General features: G+C 50.3%; 3 protein-coding genes across 8 annotated transcripts; 1 reads left to right on the top strand and 2 right to left on the bottom strand.

The window, feature by feature from the left end:
- Nucleotides 1-495: 495 nt before the first annotated feature.
- On the top strand, nt 496-21,462 carry LOC107318421 (NACHT, LRR and PYD domains-containing protein 1a allele 5-like). 6 transcript variants are annotated; one of them, XM_015872199.3, is made up of 16 exons: nt 496-622; nt 12,865-12,896; nt 14,025-14,078; nt 14,508-14,579; nt 15,064-15,093; nt 16,296-16,346; nt 16,445-16,488; nt 16,601-16,650; nt 16,945-17,165; nt 17,240-17,490; nt 18,160-18,294; nt 18,596-18,734; nt 18,894-18,947; nt 19,069-19,152; nt 19,496-19,768; nt 20,359-21,462. In XM_015872199.3, the coding sequence occupies exons 9-16, from the start codon at nt 16,946-16,948 to the stop codon at nt 20,373-20,375; spliced, it is 1,173 nt and encodes a 390-aa protein (XP_015727685.2). In that variant the 5' UTR covers nt 496-622; nt 12,865-12,896; nt 14,025-14,078; nt 14,508-14,579; nt 15,064-15,093; nt 16,296-16,346; nt 16,445-16,488; nt 16,601-16,650; nt 16,945; the 3' UTR covers nt 20,376-21,462. The 6 variants fall into 6 exon arrangements, with proteins under 6 accessions (XP_015727685.2, XP_085369504.1, XP_085369501.1 ...); XM_085513378.1 differs by lacking the exon at nt 496-622 and adding an exon at nt 9,471-9,997; XM_085513375.1 differs by lacking the exon at nt 496-622 and adding an exon at nt 10,872-10,943 and having other exon boundaries at nt 11,470-12,896.
- LOC146758885 (uncharacterized) lies at nt 1,267-2,509 on the bottom strand. Its single transcript, XM_085513380.1, has one exon. It carries the CDS (start codon nt 2,507-2,509, stop codon nt 2,078-2,080), a length of 432 nt encoding a protein of 143 aa, XP_085369506.1. The 3' UTR covers nt 1,267-2,077.
- On the bottom strand, nt 20,960-25,289 carry IL12A (interleukin 12A). The gene is made up of 5 exons (XM_015872202.3): nt 25,088-25,289; nt 24,196-24,303; nt 24,054-24,095; nt 23,857-23,961; nt 20,960-23,676 (listed from the first exon to the last, which is right to left on the bottom strand). The coding sequence occupies exons 1-5, from the start codon at nt 25,280-25,282 to the stop codon at nt 23,509-23,511; spliced, it is 618 nt and encodes a 205-aa protein (XP_015727688.2). The 5' UTR covers nt 25,283-25,289; the 3' UTR covers nt 20,960-23,508.
- Nucleotides 25,290-25,661: the final 372 nt, after the last annotated feature.

Raw genomic sequence — 25,661 nt, forward strand, 5'->3', positions numbered from 1 at the left:
TAACGTAGCTAATAGGTGATGCATTAGGTGATCTCCTAATTGATTTACCTCATTGTTAAATGAAACAACAGTTTTGATGTAGCTCTCTCGAAGCTCCCTGGTGTTTTGGTGTACTGCCATGGGATGCAGTGAACACCTCCCATTGACTTGCAGAAAGCACTTACTGCTTCCAGAATTGAGCCCAAAATATCACTAATGGCAAGTGTTTAATGTTCAATTTATGAACCCTGGCTCAGATTTGCAATGCAACGTAATCAGTTTTTAAAGACCAGCTTAGTGGTGATACCAAGTTCAGAAACTCAACTCAGTGTTGCTTTTCTTGGGGTCAGCCTATAGCACTGTTAAATACCCATTACCTGTGACCTGGCAAAGGCTTGGGTGTGTGCTGGCCTTGATGTTCTGGGGTTGGAACATCAAGTTATGCAGCTGGACTCACAAAGGTTATTCATTGTGCACAGGAGGCTGAGCCTGTTTCCCTGCCCTTTTTCAGGAGGATTGGAAGCTCAGCGCATTCTGGATTTTGAGATTGCATGTTGGGTATGAACCCGGTGGCTGATTACATTGGTGGCACATGTGCACACCAAGCCCTGCGAGCACAGCTGTAGGACCAGGCTTGGAAAAGGTAAAACTGAGGGCATAGGAAGGTGGGGTTGAGAATTGCTGCAGCTTTTTAATATGGAATTCTTGGTAAATCTTGATGATAGCACCTAGAAATAGAAGGGAAAATGGGGGGAAAAGTAGAGCAAGCTCTGAAGGAATGCCGCCTTATCTCTGACCCTGCTGGTCAGGATGGGGAAATGGGACAGCAGCACGCATTCCCTGTGGTTTGCCTGTTTAGTTGGGAAGATGGAAATGCTCTCGTTCATCCTCACACAAGCACGGGGTTAACATCACCCAAAAAGCTCCATGTGAGGAAGTGATGCAGGGTCAGGTCTGTTTTCTCTGAATTTTGGCAGTTTTGGTCATTCTGCCCTTGGCCATCTTGTAGCTATTTGAAAAACTTCATGAAAAGCTTAATGGCTCATTCATTTAGGAAGACTGCCCATAGCCATCCTGTTCTCTCGTCAGGCTGCTACCAAATTCCTTACCCTGAAGCCTTACACTGCCCACACAGGAGCGGTGCTGACTGATGAGAACAGGATTTCCTTCTCTGCCTCATGTTCCTTGGGGCTTTTCACGCTTGTTGGGTTCCCTGTCCCCTGAAAAATACAAACAAGGCCTCACCTCAATCCCAGCTGTCTCAGGGAAATAAAGAGCATGCTGCCAGAGGGTGCCAGGATTTTATTAGCAAGCAGTGGAGGTTGCTTTCCTCCATTTGCCTTGATTAGAAATGAATGAGACCATATAAATGCTGAGGGTCGTGGGAGGAATAGGCTCCTGCTGCCCCTGCCTCCTGCTCCCACCCTTGTAGAGTGATGGCTCTGGCAGGCTGAGCTCATGGTGTTGTGCTGATGACATTGTGATCTGGGCCCAGACTGAGCTGCAGACAGCTGTCCATGTCATTGTTCCTTAATGATGTCATCATGCAAGAGGTGATGTCCCCAAGTCAGCTTCCTTCAATGCACGCGTTGTCCCTGGCTGCCACCTTCCTTTGTGCTGGCTCTCTGCTCATCCCACTCACTCAGGACTCGCTCCCCTCATGCAAAGGAGCCCTGGGCAAATCAGCCCTTTTCTTGTCCAGCTCACAGCAGGGAGGTGAGCAGCGGCTCCGGGGCTGCTGGATTCTGTGGGGGTGTGATGTGAGCCTGGTGTCCCTCAGGAAGGTCCCTGCTGCAGACCCTGGTGTCCTCCAGTTGTTGTATCCAGCGAATGGTGCGTCCCCTGCAGAGGGGGCTTTTATTGAGTCCTGGCCCTCCTGGGGCCTTTAGTGTCCAGCATCACATCCCTCCTGGGAACCACCAACATGAGCATCCCACTGTGTTTAGTGTGCCATCACATCCAGTGTCCCATTGTGGCCAGTGTCCCATCATGTCCCGTAGCCCATTTTGTCCCCCATCCCATCACATCCGGCACATCCAGCATGTCCCGGGGATGCCAGCACAGCAGGGCCCGCTGCATCCCTCCGGTACTCCGGTGCTCAGCCGCACACCCAGCCCTCCCCATCCTCATCCCGGGCAGGGCGGCTGGGGCAGCGCTGCGCCTCTTCGTAGCTGGGCAGGTGCTTCACCTTCTCGTAGCTGGGCAGCGGCGGCAGCCCCAGCCCCGCACCAAGCTCTTCCCGCAGTTCTCCCTGCGGGGCGGCGGGGCCGTGCTGCCGGGGCCGGGGAGAGCCGTTCCGACGGGGCCGTGGCGCGGGGCAAGCCCTGCGGTGGAGCAGGCAGCCGGCGGCCAGCAGGGCGAGCAGCACGAGCAGAGCCGACAGCCTCCGTGCCAGCCACCGCGCCCGCGGCAGCCAGGCGCGCCCCGCCGCCCCCGGCCCGACCCCCGCCCCGCCGCACCCCGGCCCCGCACAGCCCCCGTTGGTCCCGCACGGAGCCCCGCACGGCGCCGCGCCGCGCCCGCTCGCCATCCCCGCACCCAACCCCGCGGGTCCCCGCGCGCACCTCGAGGTCTGGGGTCGGCAGCGCGACCTGGAGGCACGGCCGGGTTTTATCAGGTTTGATTCCTGATGAAAAATTGATGGGGCCATTTGGCGGCAGTTCATGGGCTAATGGGGCGGCGGCGGTGAAGCAGATGGGGCACAGGGCCAGAAGCGGTGTGGCAGCCGCACAGCTCGGCAGCTCCTTCTGGAGTCAGCGGTGGGGCCACCCCAATGCCTGAACATCGTGGTCAGTGTGTTCCAAAATGGAACGGGTCTTCCTTTGGGTGGGGACAACCTGAGCCATGCCGGGATGAGCGATAGCAGAGGATGCGTGAATGGACCCAAGGATCTGGGGATGAGCTCTGCTTGAGGACGTCGGGCTGAACCTGAGGATTTGGAGATGAGTGGTACCCAAGGGCACAGGGATGAGTGGTACCCAAGGATGTGCGGATCAGCAGGACCCAAACCTTGAGCAACCCATGGGAATTGCCAGGTGCAGAGCCCACCACTGATTTCACCACTTACAACAGAGAACTTTGTAGCTGGCTGCATGTGCAAGGTCCAGGCGGACGAGCTGTTTATGCCTTTCTGTTGATTTTCACTTCTGCCATCATAGCTTCTATTGGTGGAAGGCCAGGAAGACCCCATGTCACCTCGCAGTGACCAGTGCTAAGGGCTGACTCATCTCTTCATTGTGGTCCCACAACAATCCCACACACTTGTCTGTCTTGTTTGCTGATTTCCATCAGCTCATCTGCAAAACTCCTCAGGCAAACAAGAGAGGAGAGTGGGCTCTGTTCTGGTCATGGAAAAGTTTACTCACGTGAAACATGGCACAACATGATCAGTGCTTTTCTGCTCAGCTTCCCTCTGGGTGACCAAGCCAAATCTGATCGGCAGCAGCGGAACCACCGGCGTCACGGTCCCGGGTGCTGGATTGGTTTTCCTTTGCCCTGTTTACTTGACCTGCGGTGACTTCACTTCTAGCTATGAGCAACACTCCTGCTGTCATCCTTGCATTTGGGTAACCTCATACATGTTGTATCTGCTGCAGATTTTACACCATTCAGGAACAAAGTGGTAAAAAATGGTTCTGTGCAGCATGCAGCTGCGGGCAGAGGCTGCAGCTGTTCATGCAGTAATCAAGAATCCATTTCTTCCTATCATCTTCACGGATATCACTTGCAGAATTTCCTTCTTGCTTAGGGCATTTCTTATAGTGGAGCAGAGCTGGATCTGTGAGTCCAGGGTGGGCACAGCTCTCTGCAGTGCATGAGGCTCTGGAGAATCACTGATGGGATCTTTATGGCAAACACGGCGGTGAGTAACCAGCACTGCACAGTGCAAAGCATTAATAAAGTGCTGCATTTTAACAGCCTTTCTGATCAGCTGTATCTTCAGCGTCAGAGCATCATGAAATATTAAGGCCTGCTGATGGATCAGGAAAACTGACATTTTGGGGAGCCCCCTGTCACAGGACGTGGCTGAGGACCAGCAGCTCTGGGTAGGCAAAGCAGGGATGGATGCAGCGGGGCTGCCAGCTGTGCGGCCAGATGTGCCACAGCTTGGGGAGAGCTGCTCAGGGCCAGGCTCCTAAAGTTCTCTTAAACAAGCAAGCCTAGAGCCAGGGGATGGCATCTCTATTAGAGCTCACAATCAACAGCTCAAAGCTTCATAAATAATGATCTAGAGCACCAAAAGCTTCTGGCAGATCAATGCAAGCAGCTAACAAAAATAACAAGTGTCTCTGTGCACTGGTGCTGTCTCAGTGATAGAACTGGAAAAGGTCATCTAAAATTGAGTCCAACCATCTACCCATCAGTCGGACATCTGCATTTAATGGGCATTCTGGTAGTTAGTTGGACAGCTGGCAATGCATCTCCAACTTATTTCTTGCAACTGTGGCCTCCACAGACCTCAAAAAACAAACCCAAATAAACTTTGGATGTGATGCTGGGAGAGCGATGTGCATGCTGGGACCAGGGGGGAAGCGGCCTGGTTTTTGGGAAAACACCCAGAAATAGAGGGCTAGAGAGAAGAGCTCATTGCCATGGCCGGTGTTTCCCAGCAGAAAGTATGGCCTGGGACTGGCTGTGAGAATTTGTGGCTATGCAGATATACCACGTGTGTCTTGCAAGATGTGAGGCACGCACTGGAGTCTCAGCATTTCTGGAAGGAGCCAAAGCTGCCTCTCACCAGCATTGCAAGGACTGTGCAGTCATCGATCCTGCAAATGCCCCCTGCAGAAATCCATCAGCCCCTTGGAGCAGCAGTTATTAAAGGCTTGACTTCCAACCGGCGCCGAAGAGCTGACCTGGCCAAATAGTTATTTTATAGAGGGCTTCATTTTCCTGGCGACCATCAGCATTTGTGTAACTCTAAACCCATCCTCACGAAGCCTGCTACCTGGACTGCCCTTGCTAGAATGATACTTCACATCAGCCTTGCCCTTTCTTTTACATTCCCTCCAAATATGGGGAAGGTAATTAGGAAGAAGCACAACGAGGAAGTTTCCTTTTGGCAGGGCCCATTGCGCAGCAGTTTGCAGCATGAATAATCCTGTAGCTCCAAGGAGGGAAGCACAGCCCTGGATGACAACATAGATCTGAGATGGAAACAGACCCTTGAAGGACGTCACAACATTGAAACCAATTTGCCAAAGTGAAGAATAAGTAGCTGTTAAAAGTTCTGCAAGACCAGGAGCTGATGGCAATGCCCAGGCACGGCCTGCTCCCATCCCTGCTCAGCTGGGGTGAGCTCTGAATTGCTTCAACTAAAACCACGGAGCTGAGCTCTATTGCTGCATACTTCTCAGCACATCTGTAACTGCAATAGGCTTCAGAAACAAGAAGATGACTCTGCATGTGTATGCCATTACCTCACAGCTCAGAAATCTCTACTGCCAGCAAATATTTTCTTCTAGGCTATTAAAAAAGGGGAAAGTGAGCGAGAGAGGCTCAAGCACGTGTGCATGGCCACCAGTCCTTCCCACAGCAGGTATTCTCTTCTACTTAACAATTCTGGGTGTTCTCCAGGAGTGAAATGATGGCTGGGATCTAAGCATTCTCCTTCACTGCAGCTGGGACTTGAACCATCCTAATGGTGGAGAGGATCCCATTATATGACCAGAGGATCCCATTGGGTTTTGGCTGAGGCTTCTGGTGTTGTAAGTACCGAGCTCTTCTACAGCTAATGCTCATCTAAAAGGTAACACATAGAACAAGCAGGATTTGCTGCATGGTCATTTGTTGATTACCAGTGTTACGGTGTGAGCACAGAAATGCTGGAACATGTTAAAACACAGCAAGAGCTCAAGGCCCATAAAGCATCATTTGTCACAGCAGGAGGAATCGCTGCCGTGCTCTGGAAAAATGAAAAAAAAAAACCAGCTTTTTTTGTTAAAACAGGGGGCAGCATTTTTCCCGGCCGCAGCTCTCGTTAGTCACACCGTCCTCCAGGGGCTGCAGTGATACAGTCATGAACTTCTGAGATGATTTCATCTCACTGTTATTTACAACTTAGCTCCAAAGCTCAGCCTCTTCCTATTATTTGTGGTTAAATATAGCAGCAGATTCCTTCCCATTCCTCCTCCTCTCGGCGCGGTCCCTCTGCCACCCACACAACTCGCATGAGTCACGGGGCACACACATCCTGGGGTCACCGCAAGCACAGGAGGTGAAACCACGTCTGTGTGCTGGAGCCCGGCGTGCAGTGATGGCCCCAGTCCTCTGACTGCATCCCCAGCATCCCAGGACAAGGGGGAATGGTTTTAAACTGAAACAGGGCAGGTTTAGGTTGGATCTTAGGTGGAAGTTTTTCCCCCAGAGGGTGGTGACGCACTGGAACAGGTTGCCCAAGGAGGCTGTGGATGCCCCATCCCTGCAGGCATTCAAGGCCAGGCTGGATGTGGCTCTGGGCAGCCTGGGCTGCTGGTTGGTGACCCTGCACACAGCAGGGGGTTGGAACTGGATGGGCATTGTGGGCCTTTGCAACCCAGGCCATTCTGTGGTTCTGATTCTGTGATCCCCTGCACAGGGATTTCAGGTGCCCCAGGTGGAACCTCACCAAGGAGAGCATCACTGTGAGCCCCCACCATGGGAAAGGAGTGCTGTCCCACTGGAAACTTTCTTCCTTTTTTCCCTTCCATTCTGCATTAAGATGCTTTTGTTAAACGGAGCTTCTCTCACTCTGATGCTGCCTTTGTGTGAGGGATTTTTGCTGGCAATAAACACAACACACCTCCAAAATGAGGCAGGTCAGGGCATCACTGAGTCAATAGGAAGTTTAACAAAGAAGAAAAAGGAGGAAAAACACCACTTATTTCAGCGGGGGTGGGGAAGGACGTGCCCAGCCCAGAGCATCCCTCTGGTGCAGGAAGCATCGCACGTCCCCACACTGCCACTGGACGTGAACCGTGAGAAGTGCAGCATGGAGACGGAGTCTGGCTGCTCAGGGCTTTGCGGAGGCTCAGCATCACGGAGGGCAGTGGGACGAGGCAGTCTGCAGCTGCTATTTTTACCATGGAGTTGAATCCTTTGTGCGGGGGTGGTGCTGCAGGATGCTCACCAACTGGAAATGGCCCCGCAGAGCCCCCGGTGCTGTGTCCCCATGGGTCAGCTGGGAGCCCGTGAGGCTGCGTGGGGCACCCACATGGTGGGGGGCAGATGGCAGAGGCTTGGGAAATGAGGAGCCTGGGTCCTCAGGAGCCATAATAACTGATTTGTCATCTTCCTCCGCCTCCAAACTGACCCCGGCGTTCTGCACACACTGGATTTATTAATTCGATCCCATCTGGGATGGTTGACATTTAGATTGTGAAGAGTCAGGATAGAAGTACAGAAAATGCATCATTTTGCTGTTGAGAGAAGGACACCCCAAGGTGCTGCGTGCAGAGATTCTGATCTCACGTTGTGCCATGCATGGCCCTGGGGGCAGTGAGGGCAAGGGCAGGGCTTGGCATAGAGAAATTCAATGTTTGTAGCTGCTCTGGTCACCACATCCGTGGGGGAGCTGCATTGAGCCGCCCTGCTTGTCCCATTGTGTCCTATGGCTCAAGCTGCTAGCTGCTCCCGTCCCGTGTCTGTGTGTCTGCTTTGGGCAGTGGTTTAAGAAGGCAAAGTCCTCGTGTTTCTCGCTGCCCGTCCTGGCTCCGGGCAGGAAGGCCGTGTTTGCTGGCGTTCAGCTGTACAGACGGTCTGAGCGCAGCACTCGAAGCCTTTTTGGTAACATTGGGACAGCCCTGGGAACGCCGTCACTGCTGCTCGCACACTGCCCCCACACGGCACAAAGAGGCGAGATGAGGAGCGCAGCTCTGCGATGGGCGAGGGTAACGGTGTGTGCCAGGAGCTGCAGGGAGGGAGGACAGCAAATATCCCGAAAATGCAGTGATGTCATGACAGGCGTTCACTGGTTCCCGTGTCCCAGCACCCGCAGTGATGTGTCTCCGGCCTTTTCTCCCCCATGCAGACGATGTCTGGTTGTGATTTCCACTCTAAGTGATGGTACCAGGTCACAGCTGGTGATGTGTGTGAGACCAAGGCCTGTCTTTGGAGAAGGGGGTGGAAATTAGAAGCAGCCCGTGGCTGTGTGATGTACAGATGGCTGTATGCAATTAGGAAATCGGAAATAAAGCAGCAGGCAGATGAATGTGCTGCTATCCATTCCCCAGGCGGTACAGCAGTATTTTTGGGGTGAAAATCCAGGACTGTTAGTTGTGGTCATGCCCAGCCTGGCATCGTTAGGGCACTTGGAACCAGGAGCTGTTGGAAGCTTTCAGCATTCAGATTGATCCCTGCCTTTCAGGAGGAGGACTGATTTCTTCTCCTATCAATAAGTAATGATCTTGGAGGAGCTTGTTTAACTTCAGGATCAAGCAAGAGCTGGAGAGGAGAAATCTAATCTCATAGTAATGAGAAATAGGATGGACAGGGCTTGGGCAAAGCTACTGATACGGTTACAGAGCTGGATGCTAACAGGGGCATTAAGTGAAGGGATGGATAAGGAGGAGTCTCAGGACTGACTAGATGATGTCTCCACAGTTTGAGCACAGCTGGTTCTAAACTTAAACTGACTGCAAGGGGATCCCATGCAAATTATGTGCCACGTTTGTCATTCGAATGAAAAGACCTTAATTTTCAATTGAAAGGCACTGAGCAGTACAGTGCAACACATTATCCTCAGCAAACAACTACAGCCCACATTTAAAGCTTGGCACAGGACGCTTTCACAACTGCCTGCATGAATATTGAATACATTCAAATACATTCACATACTCTCAATACATTCCAGTGAGTTCTCTCCCTTTGTTCACGATCCCATACACTGCAGGAACACATGCACTGTTGTACTGAGGTGCACAGTGATGCATGTGCTCCTTGGACTGACTGCAGGCTTCACCACAGCTCAAACCAGCAAAGGGGCAATGCCAGGAGCACCAGTGCTGCTCTTGCTCCTGTCCAAGCCGTACAGCAGAAACTTTTGTGCATCTGCAGTGGAGAAGAACAAGGGATGGTGGCAGGATATGGGGCCATGCAGAGAAAAGGGGCGTCTCATTGCCATGGCCATGGAAGACCATCCAAGCTGCGCCTGGAGGTGAGCGCTGCTGCTTTCAGACTGCCCTGAACTACTGTGCTAAGCTTTGCCCCTATGGCAAAGGAACGTACACCAGAAGCTTATGAAGAGTCAAGAGCTGTTGAAATGAACATTAAAAATACCCAAAGCAGGGACCTCTGACAGCCACACTTTGGAGATGTGAAGCTCTGTGCCACAAGGTACTGCTTGTTCTCAGGGAGCATTTCCCAGCCCCCAGCAGTTCTCAGTGGGTACTGGGTGGCCCCATGCCAGCAATACCCCACATGATTTTGGGTCTGCACACAGGACATGCCCACACCATCCTGCAGTTTGGCATTAAGAGAAGCTGTGCTGTTTCTCAAGGGCTGGTTATATCGAGCCTGCAGCCTTCATGGGAAACACAAAACCAAAAGCTCAGTCTCTGCATTGTATGGCTGTTGCTTTCTCATTTCTCCTGTTCTATCTTGTTTCTCTTCCTTATTTACCCTTTTTTGTGTCTCATTGTAAGCACTTACAATGCCACAACGAGGTCATTGCTCTTGCTCCTGCACATGGGGACCAAACCTTTTCTGCCTCCTTTCAGCTGGACTTCCCTGTGCTCCCTGCCAGGGGATTTCCTGCAGTAACACAACCTTCTTTCTTCCTCACCTGACCTCTTTGTGTTGCTTTTCCAAAGCTTTGCATGAGATGGGTTTTATCTCAGCACAGCTTTGCAGCCCAGGCCTCACAGCTTGTTCCTGCAACTCTGCACATGTATTTGGGGTTTTCCAGCATCACGGAGCCCCTTGAGGGCAATAACACTCCACATCAAGTGCTGGAGCAGCTCTGGAAGCCGTCTCCATTTGTCCCTCTGATGGCAGAACGTGGGAACTGAGCACTTCAAGGGCACCCAGAACACTCCTCAGAGTGAGTTTTACTGATATGTTTATTGATACAGCTTATCTTTTTCTCTGCACTGTGCATGGGGCAGATAGGGAGCGCAGCATTCTGCTGGCTGTGTAAGAGGGGAGATGCTGACAGCATCCCACTGCCAGCCAGCACCCGGATTTAGTTGGGAAAGGCGAGGGTCCAGAAGAGTTGTGTTTGGGCTGCTGACATGAGGAGAGCGTGATGGTGTGAGCTGGGCCAGGACTAGAAATACTGCTGTTAGGGCCCTGACGGCCTGGAGGCATCAATATGACCCTGGGACAGCAACATGAACCTGACAGCTGGGGCAGCTGGGCCTGGGGAAGGATTGGGGATGGGGTTTGTCACAGGGTCTGTCTGGAGTGCGCCTGGAGCTCTGCAGGTGTGGGGGCTGCCGGCCCTGCTGGGGCAACACACTGCAGTGATGCCCAGGTTCTCCAGGAGCACTTCTTCAGGTGCAGCCCCTCATCTCATCCTGTTTTCATCACCATTTCCCTGCTCTACTTCTGCAAGTTTTGACTGGTTTTAGGTTTTATCTTTTTTTTCTTCCACCCCCCCCCCCCCCCCCTCCTTCCTGTTGCCTTTTTTATGCTTGTCCTTTATTACCATCCCTGCCAGCATCTCCTGCACAGGCAGATCGCAGCACGCCGGCCCCCGGCACTTCCCGTTCCCCCATCACCGAGCAGCACCGCCTGCCGCCAGCGCTCGGGCAGCGGACGCTCGTAGCGGGGAGGCAGGGTTCCCTTCCTTTCCCCGCTCCGTCGTGTATCCCCCTGGCCTCCCCCTCCCATAACCGGGCTCACAGGACACACGGGCCGCTCCACGCTGCGGGGCGGAGCGTTCCCTCCTCCCGGCCCGGCCCCCGCTCACCCGTGGGGGCGGCGCTTCGCTCCCGCCGTCCGGCCGCTCCCGCCGCGATGTCCCGCCGCTGCCCGGAGCCCGACAGGTGAGCGGGTCCCGGTACCACGGGACCGGGGCTGTGTCCCCCCGCCCCGCGGTCCCTGCTCAGCATCCCTCGTTCCCCGTGCATCCTCCTCGTCGGCCGTGCATCCTCCCGCCGTTCCCGTCCCTGTGCCCCCACCCCCCGCCTGCACCTCCCCGACCCTCATTCCTCTCCTTACCCCCCAAACCGAGCCCCCAGCCCCTCCCAATTCCCCCCAGCATCCCTCCTAGTCTCCCCAGCGTCCCTCCCGTCCCCTCCCCAGCCTCGCAGCGCGCTCCCCCTCCGCGTCCCCCACCTGCATCCCCCAGCATCCTCCCGTCCTCTTTGCCCCCCCCCCCCCACCCCCACCATCCCCACCCGTTGTCTCTCCCCACCCTCCATCTCCCCGTTCCCTGCACCCCATTAATGGCTTCCTCCCGCTCGCTGGCTCAGCTCCAAGCGCACGGTCGCCCTTCCCACTCCCCCTTGGAAGCCCCCATGGTGTTGTGGTGCAGGATCCTGCCCTTACACCTTCTCCCCATACACCCAGCTCCAGAGCAGGGCCCGGCCATGCTGCCGCCCGCCATCCCCAGCATCATCTCCAGCAGACAAAAGCGCTCTGTGAGCCAGCAGCGTTCCCGCTCTGCATTTCTGCTCCTTGTCACCGTTCCACGTCCCCGCTCCCCGCAGTGGGGTTTGGACCCGACCCCACGCTCCTGCAGCCCCTCTGCTCCCTGCCCGTGTCCCAAACTGGCAGCAGCTGCGGGTCGGCGCACGGAGGACAGTGTTTATCTTCTTGCTGCAAAGCGTGGCTGAGCTGTTTTGCTTTTGGTTGGGAAGGGCTGAACCAAACGGCGCAGCTCTCACGTGATGTGAGACAAAGCTGGAGCTGCATCTCTTCCCCAGAGTCATTCCGTAATTAACGGATCGTCAGACAAAGTCTGTTGCACTCAATAGTGCTGGGTTGGTTTGGTTTGGGTTTTTTTTTCTCACTTAATTTCTCTTCCTCGATGTATTTTTATGCCGATGAGGAGTGCAGGGCTATCAGCCAGCTGCAGGCAGACCTTGCTCAGCACCCGGTGGAGCTGCACAGCTTTTCCCAGCCTTGCAGGTTCCCTCTGTAGCTGTTGCAAGATGCAGGTGTGAACTCGGATCCTGTGCCATCAAACTCCCACCTGTGTCCCTCACCCAACTGCAGCAGCTCCGTTCTGCTCACGTTGCTCCACCTCCTCCCCTCCTTGTTCCTCAGCCCGAAGTTGCAAAGGTTATTTTGTTGCTGCTGGGAAGGCAGTCGTGCTGGGTGTTTGTTTCTGATTGCAAAGTGAAGCGCAGATGGATGTCACCTGCTGGCTTATTGATGGGTATTGTGGGATGGCTTTGTGGAGCTGCATGGAACGGTTTCCACGTCTGGTCCTTAAAAGGTGGAAATAGTAAATTCCTTTCTCAGGAGATAAAGGACAGTGCAGATGCCTGGCTGTGCCATGGGCTGCCAGCAGGTGGTCAGGGTCACGTTGGAGCCGTTTGCCACTTCTGGGTCATCGGGTCTGTCTGAGCTCCATGCATTGCTGAAGAAGATGAATTATGTTTGCATCCTGCTGCTCTTCCAGGCCTGAACGTGGAGCGAAGGGCTGAAAACCACTAGGGACTATTTGTTAGGCTCCTGTTCCTGCTCACTCCTTACGTTTCCTGAGAGAAAAAGGGGCTGTGGACCAAGGCTTGCCCTCATGGGAAGCCCTTTGTCAGAGTCCCCAGCAGCGCTGTGATGAGGGCAGGAGATGAAGTCCATGAGCAGCATTTGAGAAAATGTATTTTTAAGCACCATCCCTTGTCATTACTGTTGAACTTGCCTTAAAACCCACTTGGTTTCCTTGTGTTCTTCGGCTTGGATGGAAAGGTGGCAGAGGATTGCCCGGCCTTCTCATGCATTTCCCATTTTGTCTTCCAGCGGAATCGAATCCATCTCTGCAGATGAACACGGTACAGTAACTTTGAGAAGTACAGAGTGGGCTGGGGGTTAGAAATTCCCACTCTCCAGATCGAAAAGCACCATCTAATAACTACTGCCTATAGAAAAGCCAATGTGCACTGCTTTAATTTCGTGGGTAGGATCTTTGAGACATTATACTTTTGAAATTCGTCTTCCTTTGTTATTTATCTGTTCCCAGTTATCTGCATAGTGCAAAAGTGCCCAAAGAGGAATTGGCCTTGCACTGATAGCTCAGTAGGTGACTGCCAAAACTCTGTGCATCCACACTGGAGCGCTCAGTGAGCACCACCTGCAGTGCTGGGCCTCGTGCAGGAAATTCAGTGTGTAATCATAGAGGAAGGGCTTTTGTTCTGTAAGGCCCTGCTCTGAGTACTGAGGTTGGGATGCTTGGGGTGGGATGGAGGACAGGGGATGCTGGTCCCTGGTGTGTCTCTTGGCTGGCAATTATAGAATCACAGAATAATTTAAGGAAAAGGTCATCTAAGATCATCAAGTCCATCTGTCACCTGTCACCGCCATACCCACTAACCATGTCCCTCATTGCCACTTCTTTCAAGTGACATGGAGCTGGGAGGGGTGGCTGGCACACGAGTGAGACCTGGACAGGCTGAGGGTTGGGTGGGGAGGGACCTGATGGGGCTACAGCTGGGGAGGAATAACTGCTCATATCGGTACAGGCTGGGGGCTGAGCTGCTGGAAAGGAGCTCTGCAAAGGTGGCCAACAGTTGCCAACATTGTGCCCTCATGGCCAAAAAGCTGCTCTGCTCACCCTGGTGGGTGCATGGGACAGTGTCCATCTGTTCCTCACCCTCCCTCCAATCCTTGCAGCCTTCTGCCCTCCCGCTGCATGGCTGCATACCCTCTGTGCCCTTGCACGGCCCTGCAGACCAACCCAGCTGCAGTTTGATTCGGAGCAACACAAGCTGATGTATTTTTGGTGCTCAAGGAAGTGGTGGAGGCTGACACACAGATGGCAGTGGCTCAGTCAGCTCTTTCTGCACAGAGCCCGCGTAAAATGTGACGCTGGAGGCAAGGGAACTTTGACTGTAGGTGCACAGAAGTTCCTTTTTTTCATGCAAAATGTGCATGTGTGACCCACGGCTGTTGTTCTTTTGCAGAACTGGAGACCTCCTGCGAGGAGAGCGCGGGCTGTGCAGAGGAGCTGCCAGCAGGTGAGCAGCTGTGGGACCAGAAAACCCCCTGCCCCCCCATATCTCCCCATCCCCTAACCCAGGTGTGACTCTGAGATTTGTAAGAAGGCTTTTATTAGAAGTGTGCATGGTCACAGCACGGTGGTACTCACCAGCACCCACAGGTGCCTCTCCCATGGGAAACACTGCAGTTCAGATGGTGGAACAGGACATGTGGGGGTGCAGGGACCTCCAGGGCAGCTTCAGATTGTTTGGGACATCAGACATCAAAATAATGCACCTTGAGCATCACACGCACCTTCCAAGTGACTCCAAGTCTCTGATGCTGATCTCTACTACTTGAGCGTGGCTGTGTCATGTTACCTAACACCAGATTAATGCATTTAAACATCTTATTGCATCTCTTACTTACCGTTGGCACTGCTTTCTTTAACTCTCCCTGTTGTTTAGGAGCAGGCAGCTCCGGCAGTGGCTCTGGCAGCCCCAGCAGCAGCTCCAGCAGCAGCTCAGAAGATGACTCAGGTGGGCACTGTATTGCAATTCACATATCTTTTCTCTTTTGAACATGTAAATTCAGTTTAAAACCACTTTCTTTTCCTTCCCCCTTTGGGAGTCGTCTCCAAGTTATTGTGCAGAACTGCCAGTGACTGAATGTCGAAAAGCAGAATGGTATTTATGTGAGTGCGTTATTTCATAGTCACTCAGCGCTGAGTTTTGCAGTAATGGGGGGCAGCAGCTCATGTGGCATTGGCCTCATGCACACAGTGCGTGCAGATGTTTGTACACTGCAACCGTATTCCATAGAGGATGTAAATCTGCTGAACAGTTGGCAGCAAAAGTGGCAAAACAGGATGGACGGGAGCAGAATTGAAGGAAGCGTTTGTTGTTGGTGAGGAGGCTGTGGGTTTCCATTTGTGTGGGTTGCACCACGAGCAGCTTATTTATCCTGCTTTCACCCAGCATCGATCGTCTGGACTAAATAATTAGAAAGCTTTTTTCTCATCAGATACAGAGGAGTCAGACACAAGGCGGTCAGGTGAGTGTGCTGCTCTTTCTTTACCATATCCGCTCTTGGAGGTGTTTGGGAGCTGATATGGATGAGTGCTTTGCAACCAGGATGCACGAGGGCGTGCAGCAGTGACCGGGTGCCGGCACAGCCGGTGACCTCTGCTCCTCAGGGCACAAACGCTTGCAGGCAGAGCGCATGCGTGGTACGAATGGAGGCGTGCAAAACACTGATAATTAATTAACAGTGCTGCCAGGGAGAGCCCGCGCTGCTCAGCCCTGCTTCCTCTCTTGTACGGTGCTCGTAGCAATCCCAGCTGCTGCTCCATGCCCAAAATAGCTGTGCTGCAGGCTGGGATCCAGCTCACTGCCTGGGTATTTCCATGATGTTTTCCAGGCGCTTCCCATAGATAATAATGGATTTTCTACCTCTCTCCTGTCTGCCTACCTGGGAAGTGCTGGTGTAGCAGGCTGGTTTGGGCAGCCTGCCTGCAAGGACTGCATTTGTTGGTGCTGTTTGCATTGCATAATGCTTGCTGGCAGGAGCTCTACCCGTTGCTTTTGCACAATTCAACCCTTCAGGCCAAAAACTTTTGCCCCATATCTCTGCTCTGCTCGCTTGCTTTTGTGCTGGAGTTTGGTGAGGTGGGTTCAGGCATTTTTGAACCTTTGTAAGGATGAGTGTGCTGCTGTAGCGTGGCTCCCTTCTCACCATGGAGGTGGTACCCATCTTCCATTCAGTAGTTGGAGCTGGTGCTGGGTAGGGTGGTACGTCCTGGGGATGGGTCTGCTCTTTTCCCCTTGAAAAATTCCCAGTACTGTGGGAAAGTTTGGAGCTTTTGACAAATTCCATATCCGGGTGCCCAGCTTCATGCCCAGCTTCATGCCCAGGCTGTGTGGAGCTGGCACAGACACTGTGGTGTGGAGAATAGTCTCTTTAGTATTCCTTTGTTAATGCAGGGGAATGGAATGGGTGGGTTGTCCTTGCAGAGCATGCTGCCTGGAGGCTATGGGATGGATTTGCTGCACAGTGCACCACTGCACACCTCCACAGGCAGAAGCAGTGCAAACACTGCAGATCCCATAAAGCTGGAATGGGCAGAGCCTGGAGCAGAGGCAGCTGTCCCCATTCTTTCCCCCAGTCTTTTCCCTTGTGTAAAAGGTGGCCCTTCTCAGTGAGATCTTTCACTATTAACAACTATTAATGTGGGCTTTTAACACTTCCTTATGCAGATGAAGAACAAGAAAAGAAAGAATCACAGCCAGTTTGCAATGAATCGGATGGTAAGAAAACTATGAAGGTGTTGCTTTTTAATTCTTTTTTTCACTGAGCACTTAATTACTTTGGTTTTAATGAGCTGATTTTCCTGTTTTCTCACTAGGAGCGGACTGCCTGCCCCACTGTGAGCACTGCAGAAAAGAAAATGTAGGTTTAGGAAAAGAAAGCCACGCGTTTTGCATGAGAGAACCTGCAAATTGTAATGCTGCTTTCTCACCGGCTTCTTCAATATGTATTTTTATTCTATCTGTTTCTATAGGCCCAGAGGGAGCAAGTGACCCCAAGAAGGCTTTCAGGAGGACAATATTTGTATGGTTTTGGTGTTTTTTTTTTAATGGTATATGTTTATGGTGTTCCCATCAAGATACTTCTCCCTTGGAATTAAGTAGGGGAAAAAAATTGCTGCACAAATACACTTATAGCAATAAAGAAAGATGCCCCTAAATCTTGAAAAATAAGCAGTTCACACCAGCTGCCTGTAGATCCTTGTCTGACAGCTCTCAGGGTGGCTTCAAGTGCATCTCACTGCCATAATTAATTAATAATTGTAAATGATTAAAATGCCAATCATTCATTAGTGACTATTTGGGTCTGTCCGAGCAGGATGAAGCTGGATGCAGAAGGCACATATGAGTGCAGTGTCACCGGCCTGATATTTGAGGTGACCAAGGCCGTCACCATCAACTACTCCCTGCTGTCCTGGAGCAAATACGCGGGGCTGGTAGAGCCGCCGTGGGTGGTGGGCGGCCCACTGTTCGATGTGCGCTGCGAGGTGCCCTCCGCCCTCACCTCCATTGCCTTCCCTCACTCCCTCTGCCTCGGCGGTGAGTCCTGTGATGCAGGTGGGCAGGCTGGACCATGCTGTGTGTGCTGACAGTGCCATCATGTGTCCCCATAGATGGTGGCTCCCATCCAGCCTTCAAGGTGCTGCACATCAAGGGTGCTGGTGCGGCCATTGAGCCGTCCACGGACTTCTCGGCCTCACATGTGCGATGGCTGGTCAGTTCACTGTCCCCTGTTGGGCCACTCATCCGCAGTGAGGAGCCCCTGCTCTACCACGGAGCTGTCATCCTCTACAAGGCCATCGATGACGACCCCTCCTTGCTGTTCCGGGTCTACGTGGCGACGAACAACGACTCCTTCATCAAGGTAGGGTTCACCATGGCAGGTGTTGTCTCACTGTAGGCTGAATATGAAGGGAAGGATTTGATATGTAAGCAGCTGTACTGGCCCATCTGCTTGTTCACATGTTGCTATGAAAAGTATGAAAAATGAAAGTACATCAGAAATCTGTTTGACACCAAAATCAGGACGAGGTTCTTTACCAGAGGGCAATGGGCATGGCCTGAAGCTGCTGCAACTCAAGGCTTATTTGAACACTGGCCTTAGATAGAGGGTTTGGATTTGTGTGTTCATACACAGAGCCAGAAGTTGGACTCAGTTACCCTTGTGAGTCCAAGGGAATATTCTTGGAAAATTCACGGAGCTCAGGACTTGCACCACTTGTCCTCTCACCAACCCCCTCATAGACCAGTGTGGGAAGGGACAGCAGCTAATAACAGCTGCTTCCTATTGGGTTATGAAGCCCTTCTGGGTTATGAGGCCCTTCTGATGTTACTGACATAGTGTAATTCTCTTTTTTTTAAGGAATCTTCACTATCCCCACAAGTTTTGTGCTCAGTACGGAGCATTTTGTGCTGTGTGGTGCTTTGTAGGGGTGGGTAGAGAAGGACACAAGGAGCCGTGAGGAGCGATGCGGGTTGTAAATATAAGTTCCTTTACTGACAGGAGTAATCTATCATGTTTTTAAAATTTCAGGATATATCAAGAGCGGTAAAACATTCCAAGAAGAAATTCATTAAAATTGACAAGCCTCCCGTGTGCCAGAAGTTACTGCAGAACGGAAAGAGATACAGATTAATTTGTGAACCAGAAGCTGAAATAACTCCAGAGGTAAGTTCTCCGTGTAAGCACCATTTGGTGCATCACAGCTTGATTTGAAACATGACAGAAAATACTTTCCCGTTGTGTTTCTGCTGTGTGCACTGGCTGTAAGGGCAGTTTTCACATTCATTTGTCATCACTGTAGAAAGCATTTGCCTCTTAGAGACCTAAAGCTTGGGAATGGAATCCTTACACTGTTGGAGTCAATGGCAAAATATCGGGTAGACCAGAGTTTGGTCTACATCCACATCCTTCTGGTTTAATTTCTGTTTGGATGAAAGTCTGCTTAAAAAATATTGCTGTTTTACAGGAAATTGAATTTGTTGATGGATCTCTCTTGAAGCTGAAAAGTTACATTGAAGTCTATTTTGAGAAACCTGACGACTTCACCTTATCTTTGGTTGAACTGGACTCAGATGCAGTTGTATGGAAGGCAAAACTAAGAGAAAGTAAGCATGTTGTGCTTTGAATAGCAGCTTGTTCCAGCTGAAAAGAAGCACGAGTTGGGGTGTAGTGCTGCCCCAAAATGGGTGAAATTCATTAAACTCCTTCCCAGCAGCGGGGATTCCTACCTCACCCTTTGTTTTTCTTTGAAAACTGTTTTCCAGGTGACTGGATACATTATGATCAGAACAAAAAAGAGCAAACAAGAATTCCAAGCAGTAAGTCAACTTGAAGTTGATTCAGAGTTCATTGTTTTCTGTGAGCCCTGGTTGCTGTTGTTGCTCAAGTGATACGCAAATGGAATGAATGAGTGAACATCAATTCTGCTTTGCTCCTTAGGTGTCAAAAGAAGGAAATCAACCAACAGCTTTTCTGAAGAAGAGAAACACTGTAGCAAAAAGCAGAGGTCTAACAATTACACAGGTAAGCATCTCTGTACCATTTAAAATGCCAGATCTGGGTATAAGCAAATATAACCGTGTAGATATTTACTGATGGGTGCATGTAGCCACCAGAGGGAGAGCTTTCATCACTCAGAACTTCAGTTTATGAGTAAAGGAAAGGAAAAGTGCTTAGTCCACATAACCTTGCAGTTACTCAGTAGTTGGTGCCTTCATGAGCCTTCGTAGTTCTTCAGGTGCTTTTCTGCCTGACTAATTGGATCCCCACTGTTACATGTCCCCCGCACAGAATCCATAGTTTCGTTAAATTAAAAGTCTAATCAGATGAGCAATATTAGATCTGATTTTGTTTTATGTCTTTTCAGATGGGATTAAATCTGGAAGCTTGCTAACCGATCGACAGCTGATGGTAATCGCAAAGTTGTTTGGCGTGGAGTGGAAAGAAATTGCCATTGAATGTCTTCAGATGGAAATGAAAGACATTCAGCAGATACAAGCAAATGAAGATGAAGTCAATATCCAGAAATTCCTGATGTTAAGCAAGTGGAGAGATAGAGAGCAAAGCAATGGAACTGCACAAGCCTTGTGCAACAGTCTCAGAGAAAAAGTGTCATATGAAATAGTGCAAGCACTAGAAGGTATCAGCCTGTTGTATTTGTGCAATTACATCACTGAGTTTCAGATGTGTTTTAAGAGTGAACGTCAGTGAGTTTGCTAAATACCCAGTACGCATTTTCTTTTGTAGCTCGACATTGTTTCCCTTCTAATATTAATGACAATTTTCTTTCTTGTGACATTTTCCTACTTCCCTTCAGAAAATGATATTATAAAATGAGTAATGTTTTTCTCCTGCCTACATTCAGAATACTTGACCATGACCTAATCCTGTTGACTTAATGGGACCTTGCACTAATGGGCATTGTATTCCCAGGCAAATTCTTGGTATTTGTGAGGGAGTCCAAAGAGGAAATAAGAACTCCAAAGAAATTATAATAAATTCTGGCTTTGGAACCAACAAAACTTTGTTCCCACCTTACTCTCCATAAAAGGAACCTGGCTTCAAAGCGAGGACCACTGCTGACATCCCCTCACTCATCCGAACCTTGCAGAAATGTATATTGCCATGGCCCTGCACTGCTGTAGGTTTTTATGAACTTATCGTTCACCTTTGTAATAACCTCTAGAGATGAAATAATATCTTTGTGCTTGTGCATGCTCATTTCCCCAGGCTTTTTGGCTGAGTGATGAGTTGGAGAAGCCGATGAGAAGCTCGGGAACTTTCCCCACCCAAATGGTTAAACTTTTGAAGCTATTTTCCTGGGATTTCATTATGATGAAGATCCAAATCATAATCAGTCAGCGGAAAGTTTAGAGTGTCTTCAAAGGAAATGTGAATGAAATTTTGTACCTACGAAAGTGTAAGTAGCATTTTGGGAGTCATTACTCACACATTTGGATACCAGTCACTGCAGCTGGATGGAAGTGCCAGGCTTGACGTGCCCAAAACCAAAAGCCACCACTGAATCTTGTCGTGTTTGAGCCAATCCTGAAAGACAATGAGCACTGGGAGAAATGGGTTTACCTTCATCAGGTATATGACTGTTATCTTGAAACATTTTTGTTTGAATCAGGGAAAGACAAGGGAGAAAAGTTGTATCAAAACTTTCATCCCCTTAAAATAATGAAACTGTCAAAATCATGAGGTACATCGTATTGCTCAGAGATGCTTACGATCAGGGAAGAAACTCCTTAAACTTGCAGGTAAATTCCTTTGCAGAATCACTGTTAATACACAACCACTGTATATATATATATATATATCCCCACATGCTCATGTTGGGCTGTGGTTCTGTTTCTTAAACCCGAAGACCACTTTCACAGTAGCACCACTAAGAACTGCGGGCAGCTTTGAATCTTCTGTGGGATTTTCTTCTCTCTGTACAGTCTGTCTCAATTTTTATGAGATTTTTTTTTAATGTTGTATGATTTTTTTTGTACTATGAACTTTTTATACTACTTTTTTTAAATTTTTATTATTTTACACGTTTAATTTTAACTTGAATAGAAGGGGGGGGGGGAGGGGCTTAAGCTAAAATAGAGAAAATCAGAATCTCCAAGATGGTTGTTATCCTGAGTGCAGGACCTGTAGCACACAGTTAGCTGTAAAAGATCTGAAGATAACATTACTTGCTGAACAGAATGATGACCAGAAAGTGTCCTGTTTGCACACACCTGAATTCTTTTCATCATCTCCTGCTATGTATGTTTATGGAAAAGCAAACAAACAAACATACTTTTAAATATAAGGATTAAAAAGAGAACATTTGGGCTACCTATGTGTAATTTTTAATATGTTTTGTTTGGGTTTTTTTTGCTTTTAGCTGTCTGCTGAGATACAGCTCTTAATGGCTGTCTGCTGGTTGTGTGTCACAAACCATCTTCTCACCCCTTTGTGCTTGGTCAGACGGTGTTTGTGGTCAGGCCCTTTCCTGGGGATGTGTGCATCCCTTGTGGGCTCTTCTGATGGTGTAGGATTTAGGGAACGCACAGTGGGACACAAGAACACATTGTGGAGATGCCAGAGGAGCTGGGGGTGCTCAGGGCTGGGATGGCTGGGGGCCTGGGCAGCCCAAACTGATCAGGGACAACCAGCCCACAACATGGGGTTGGAATGGGACGGGCTTTAAGATCCCTTCCAACTTAAGCCATCCTCCCTGCAGCAGTTGGGGCAGTGCCAGTGTCCCCATCTCTCTAGGCAGGCTCCTGCTGGTCAGTGGTTCCTCTCATTGCTGCTGAAGTTTTCACTTCTCTTTCAGCTTTTCAATTCAGCTGTTGCTTTCTCTCTGCTTTTGTGGTGAGAGCCCCCTGTCAGCAAGCAGAGCAGGGGTGAGCTTGGAGGAGGGAGTGGGAGGGTGCCTGTCTCAGCATCTCTCCCTGGGTTTTCAACTGAAGCCTCAGTTTTTGTTTCACAATGACAGGGGCTTCTCTCTGTATGCTAAGAAGTGATTAAACAGCTGTTGTCCTCTGTGTGCAGCACCGAGACACTAATAATAGGAATGCAGGTGTCATTTTGCAGTTTTGCCCTATTAAAGAGTGAAACAATTTATTTAATAAAAAGGAGCATTAGGGGGATACATTTCCCAAAATATCAGTACTAGTTTTAGCACTATCAAGTGGTTCTGTTGAGTGCAGATGGTAAATCACGATGCCAGACGCTTTTGTTGGAGGGTATGATGCTTTACCTTTCGGAGCTCACGACCCAATTGGTTCATTTCTTCTGAATTCCAGCACTGAGAACAGGGATGTTTGCATGTCCTTGGTGGTTATTTCTTAGCCAGGTTCTTAAAAATGAATCTCTCCAATCACGCAATGTCAAATGGGTTTGCAAGAAGAGAGGAAGACTTCCCCTGCAATGGAAGAGATGGAAGGGAAAGGCTGTAGCCAGCTGCCTGGCTGCACAGCAGGGATCAGATGTGAGCTGTGGAGTGTGGAGGTAAGTTGCCATGAACAAGAGGTTGGCAGCACAGCCAACTTCAACCTGTAGTTTTGATGTGGCTCCAGCAATGAACAAACAAGTAGTTCTAAAGGGGCCCTTATTGCAAAGCTAGCTGATTTTGCTTCCTAACTGAAACCTTTTGCTCTCAAAATGTGCGTGTTATGCAACACCTGACAACTTTAACACACCTGATACAAACTGCCCCCACCCCCACCAGAGTCAAAGCTACAGGGAGCACAGCTGATGTGATGAATGAGTAAAATGGGAGTTTTAGATCTGACCCCCTCTCTGTGCCATGGTTCTCAGCTTATTTGAGAGCAGGCTGTGTATTAGGGAATGTTTCTTCTCTGAAGAGTGGTCAAGCACTTCTGAACACTTGGTGGTGTTCAGAACCACAGGGATGTGGCACTGAGGGATGTGGGCTGGGGTTGTGTTGGGGATTTCAGAGCTCTTTACCAACCATAATGACTCTGTGAATAGAGAATACACCAGAAGTCTGATCAGTGTGATTCTGTCCTATTAATAGGATGGGATACGTTGTGTTCCTTGAGGTGTGTGGTATCTCAAGGAACAACAATAAAAGGTCACTGCAGCTTTTATGTCAGCTTCAATTTTATTAGGCAAAAAATAGAATAAATAAGGAGCATCGTCATAAATAAACCAGGATTATTATAAATATCCATTTCAGGAACTAACAATTGAATAAATAAAATACTGCAGACGAATAACAGCTGAGCATTCAGTCACCTGAGGGCGTTCTCCTACAATAGAGCTTATTGTCCCCAGGTTTAGAAGTTGGATGCGATAGCTTAAAAGGCACTGACAGCACAACATGGTTCATAAGTAACTACAGCAGGACCTCCGTGCTGCTGCATGGTCTTCTCATGTCTCTGCAGTGAGGGCGCTCAGGTAGCCCAGCATCCTGCTGATGGTGACGGCGCGCAGGCAGAAGGCGTGCAGGACCCCACAGAGCCGCATTCGGGCCTGGAAGGAGCCGAGGGTGGTGCTGGGCAAGGGCTGTGGTGTGGCTGGGCTGTGGGGCTGCAGGGCCTGCAATGGGGAGGGAGGTCAGTGGGGGGACAAACAAGCTCTTAATATCTTCCAGTTTTACTCTTAGGAAAACCAGCATCGACCATCCCAATTCCCAGCTCCCCAGTGACTAACTGCACAGCACAGCGCTGCTCCTAAAAGCCCAATTAAAGATGGGAAGAGCAGAAAGGAAGTGCTTACTTGCATCATGTCATCAATGGATGTCAGCACCCTCAGATCCTTGAGGTTCCCCAGCTCTGCCTTGTAGGTTTTCAGGTCTTCATAGATCCCCTGCAGGCATTTGCTCTGCAAAAGTCAGAGTTAATATGAGATGCTGCAACTTGTTCTATGTGCTCAAAGTGCCAAACAAGGGTTCTCTATAGAAGCTCACAGCTTACCCTATCTAAAGTAGAGCTTTCCAGTACTGGACAGTTTCCAGGCTGCAAAGAAAGAGGAAATGATACAGGTTCATTTAGTGACAATGTGTTATATGGCTTCTGGAGAAAATACGATGCTGAAAGTTGGTTATGTTGGTTTTACCCCCGGATCCTGAGATGTGCAGGATTTTATTGTGTTGATCTGACTGTTGGTGACATCCTCAAGATCGACCTCTTCAAGGGTGCATTCAAATCCCAGCGTCCCCTGTTTCTGTGTTTAAAAGTAGGGGGGAAGAGAAAATGATTCAGCTTCAGAAAACAGCAAACAGTCTCAAAATCAGTAGATGCGATGATTGTGCTGAATATAAAGCACTAGAAAGTGAAAAGAAGAAAATACAGAGGCAGTGCTCACTGATGGACAGCAACTCTGGGAAACTCTTCAGTGGTTTTCCTTCGTGCTGCTCTGAGATGAAGTTTGCAACTTTAGCAGGGGACTTGGGCAGAAACTCTCATCTTGATGCTGCTGCCGGGGGCTTTAGGGGCAGAAGGGCTCCGTAACAGCAAAGCCAGAGCACCGGCATACAACAGCAACGAGCTTGGGAGCAGGTGTCTGTAGAGCCAGTTCTGCAGAGGCATTAGAAAAACGGGTGCTCAAAAGTAAGCAGTCCAATTGGTTAGCACCCTGCTGCAGTGGATGGGAGCTGAGACACACCTGTGCAAACACAGGTGCTGCTGATTGTGTGGGCGGGCACTACGAGCAGTTACAGAGTCCTGCTGGGAGCTCAGAAGGAGCCTGCCCTGAGCTGAGTGAGCATCTACCTGCTTTCCTGGGATCCATCTCCAATGTTTCTCCTGCTTGGACAGCATCAGGAGCACATCCCCATCACCCCGGCTGCTTTCACCAACACATCATTTACCCGGACACCATCACCAGCCCTTCTGCTTCACTAGGTATGTATCATCCCCAGCCCATCCCCACCATTCTGGGCACCATCCCCAACCTATCTCCTTCCTGGCTATGCACTGTCCCACGCACCAACCCTCCCCTCTCATACCTGCACCTGCAGGAGTGCCTCATTGGCAGCGGCCAGCAGTGCCCTGGAGCAGTTGAGTCCCTTGGCCAGGCTGTGGGCAGGAGTTGGTAGTGCCCATGTGGATGGCAGCAGGAGGCAGAGCACAGCCAGCAGCACCCAGTGCCCGACCCCCAGCCATGCTGCTCTGCTCCCAGTGCTGACGCTGTGCTCTGCCATGTCTCTGCCCAATGAAACTGATGTGGGATCGGTGGCTGCTGTAGGGGCTGCGCTGCTTTTATGTTGGTGGAGGAGTAGGAGTTCCCCTTTCTCTTTTTATTGGTGTCTCGGGGAGCTGAGAGCTGGGAATCCCGCAGGGTCCTGGCATTGGGGCACTGTGGGGACAGGAGGGAGGGGCTGCCCTTCAGTGCTTCAAGGGAGCCCCTGCCAGCCTTTAAAGGAAATGTACAAAGAGATGGGGAGAGACTTTTTACGCTGTCTGATAGCTATAGGACAAGGGGAGCAGCTTTAAAGGGAGAGTAGAAGTGTATAGAGCATGTGTCTGACGCCTAAATAAGCTTTCCATTTCTAATCTATATTAATTATTTATAATATATAT

This window comes from Coturnix japonica, chromosome 12 (genome assembly GCF_054131305.1).
Source record: "Coturnix japonica strain WE chromosome 12, WE-NBRP24, whole genome shotgun sequence".
NCBI classification, from domain to species: domain Eukaryota; kingdom Metazoa; phylum Chordata; class Aves; order Galliformes; family Phasianidae; genus Coturnix; species Coturnix japonica.

Excerpts from the sequence above, each read along its gene's own strand:
- LOC146758885 (XM_085513380.1), bottom strand. The coding sequence starts at position 2,509 with ATGGCGAGCGGGCGCGGCGCGGCGCCGTGCGGGGCTCCGTGCGGGACC.
- LOC107318421 (XM_085513375.1), top strand. The coding sequence starts at position 12,806 with ATGGAAAGGTGGCAGAGGATTGCCCGGCCTTCTCATGCATTTCCCATT. Across the intron at positions 16,347-16,444 it reads AGTTTGCAATGAATCGGATG|GAGCGGACTGCCTGCCCCAC; the intron begins GTAAGAAAACTA and ends TTTTCTCACTAG. Across the intron at positions 16,651-16,944 it reads CTTTCAGGAGGACAATATTT|GATGAAGCTGGATGCAGAAG; the intron begins GTATGGTTTTGG and ends CTGTCCGAGCAG.
- IL12A (XM_015872202.3), bottom strand. The coding sequence starts at position 25,282 with ATGGCAGAGCACAGCGTCAGCACTGGGAGCAGAGCAGCATGGCTGGGG. Across the intron at positions 24,304-25,087 it reads AGGCACTCCTGCAGGTGCAG|AAACAGGGGACGCTGGGATT; the intron begins GTATGAGAGGGG and ends TTTTAAACACAG. Across the intron at positions 24,096-24,195 it reads GCACATCTCAGGATCCGGGG|CCTGGAAACTGTCCAGTACT; the intron begins GTAAAACCAACA and ends CTTTCTTTGCAG.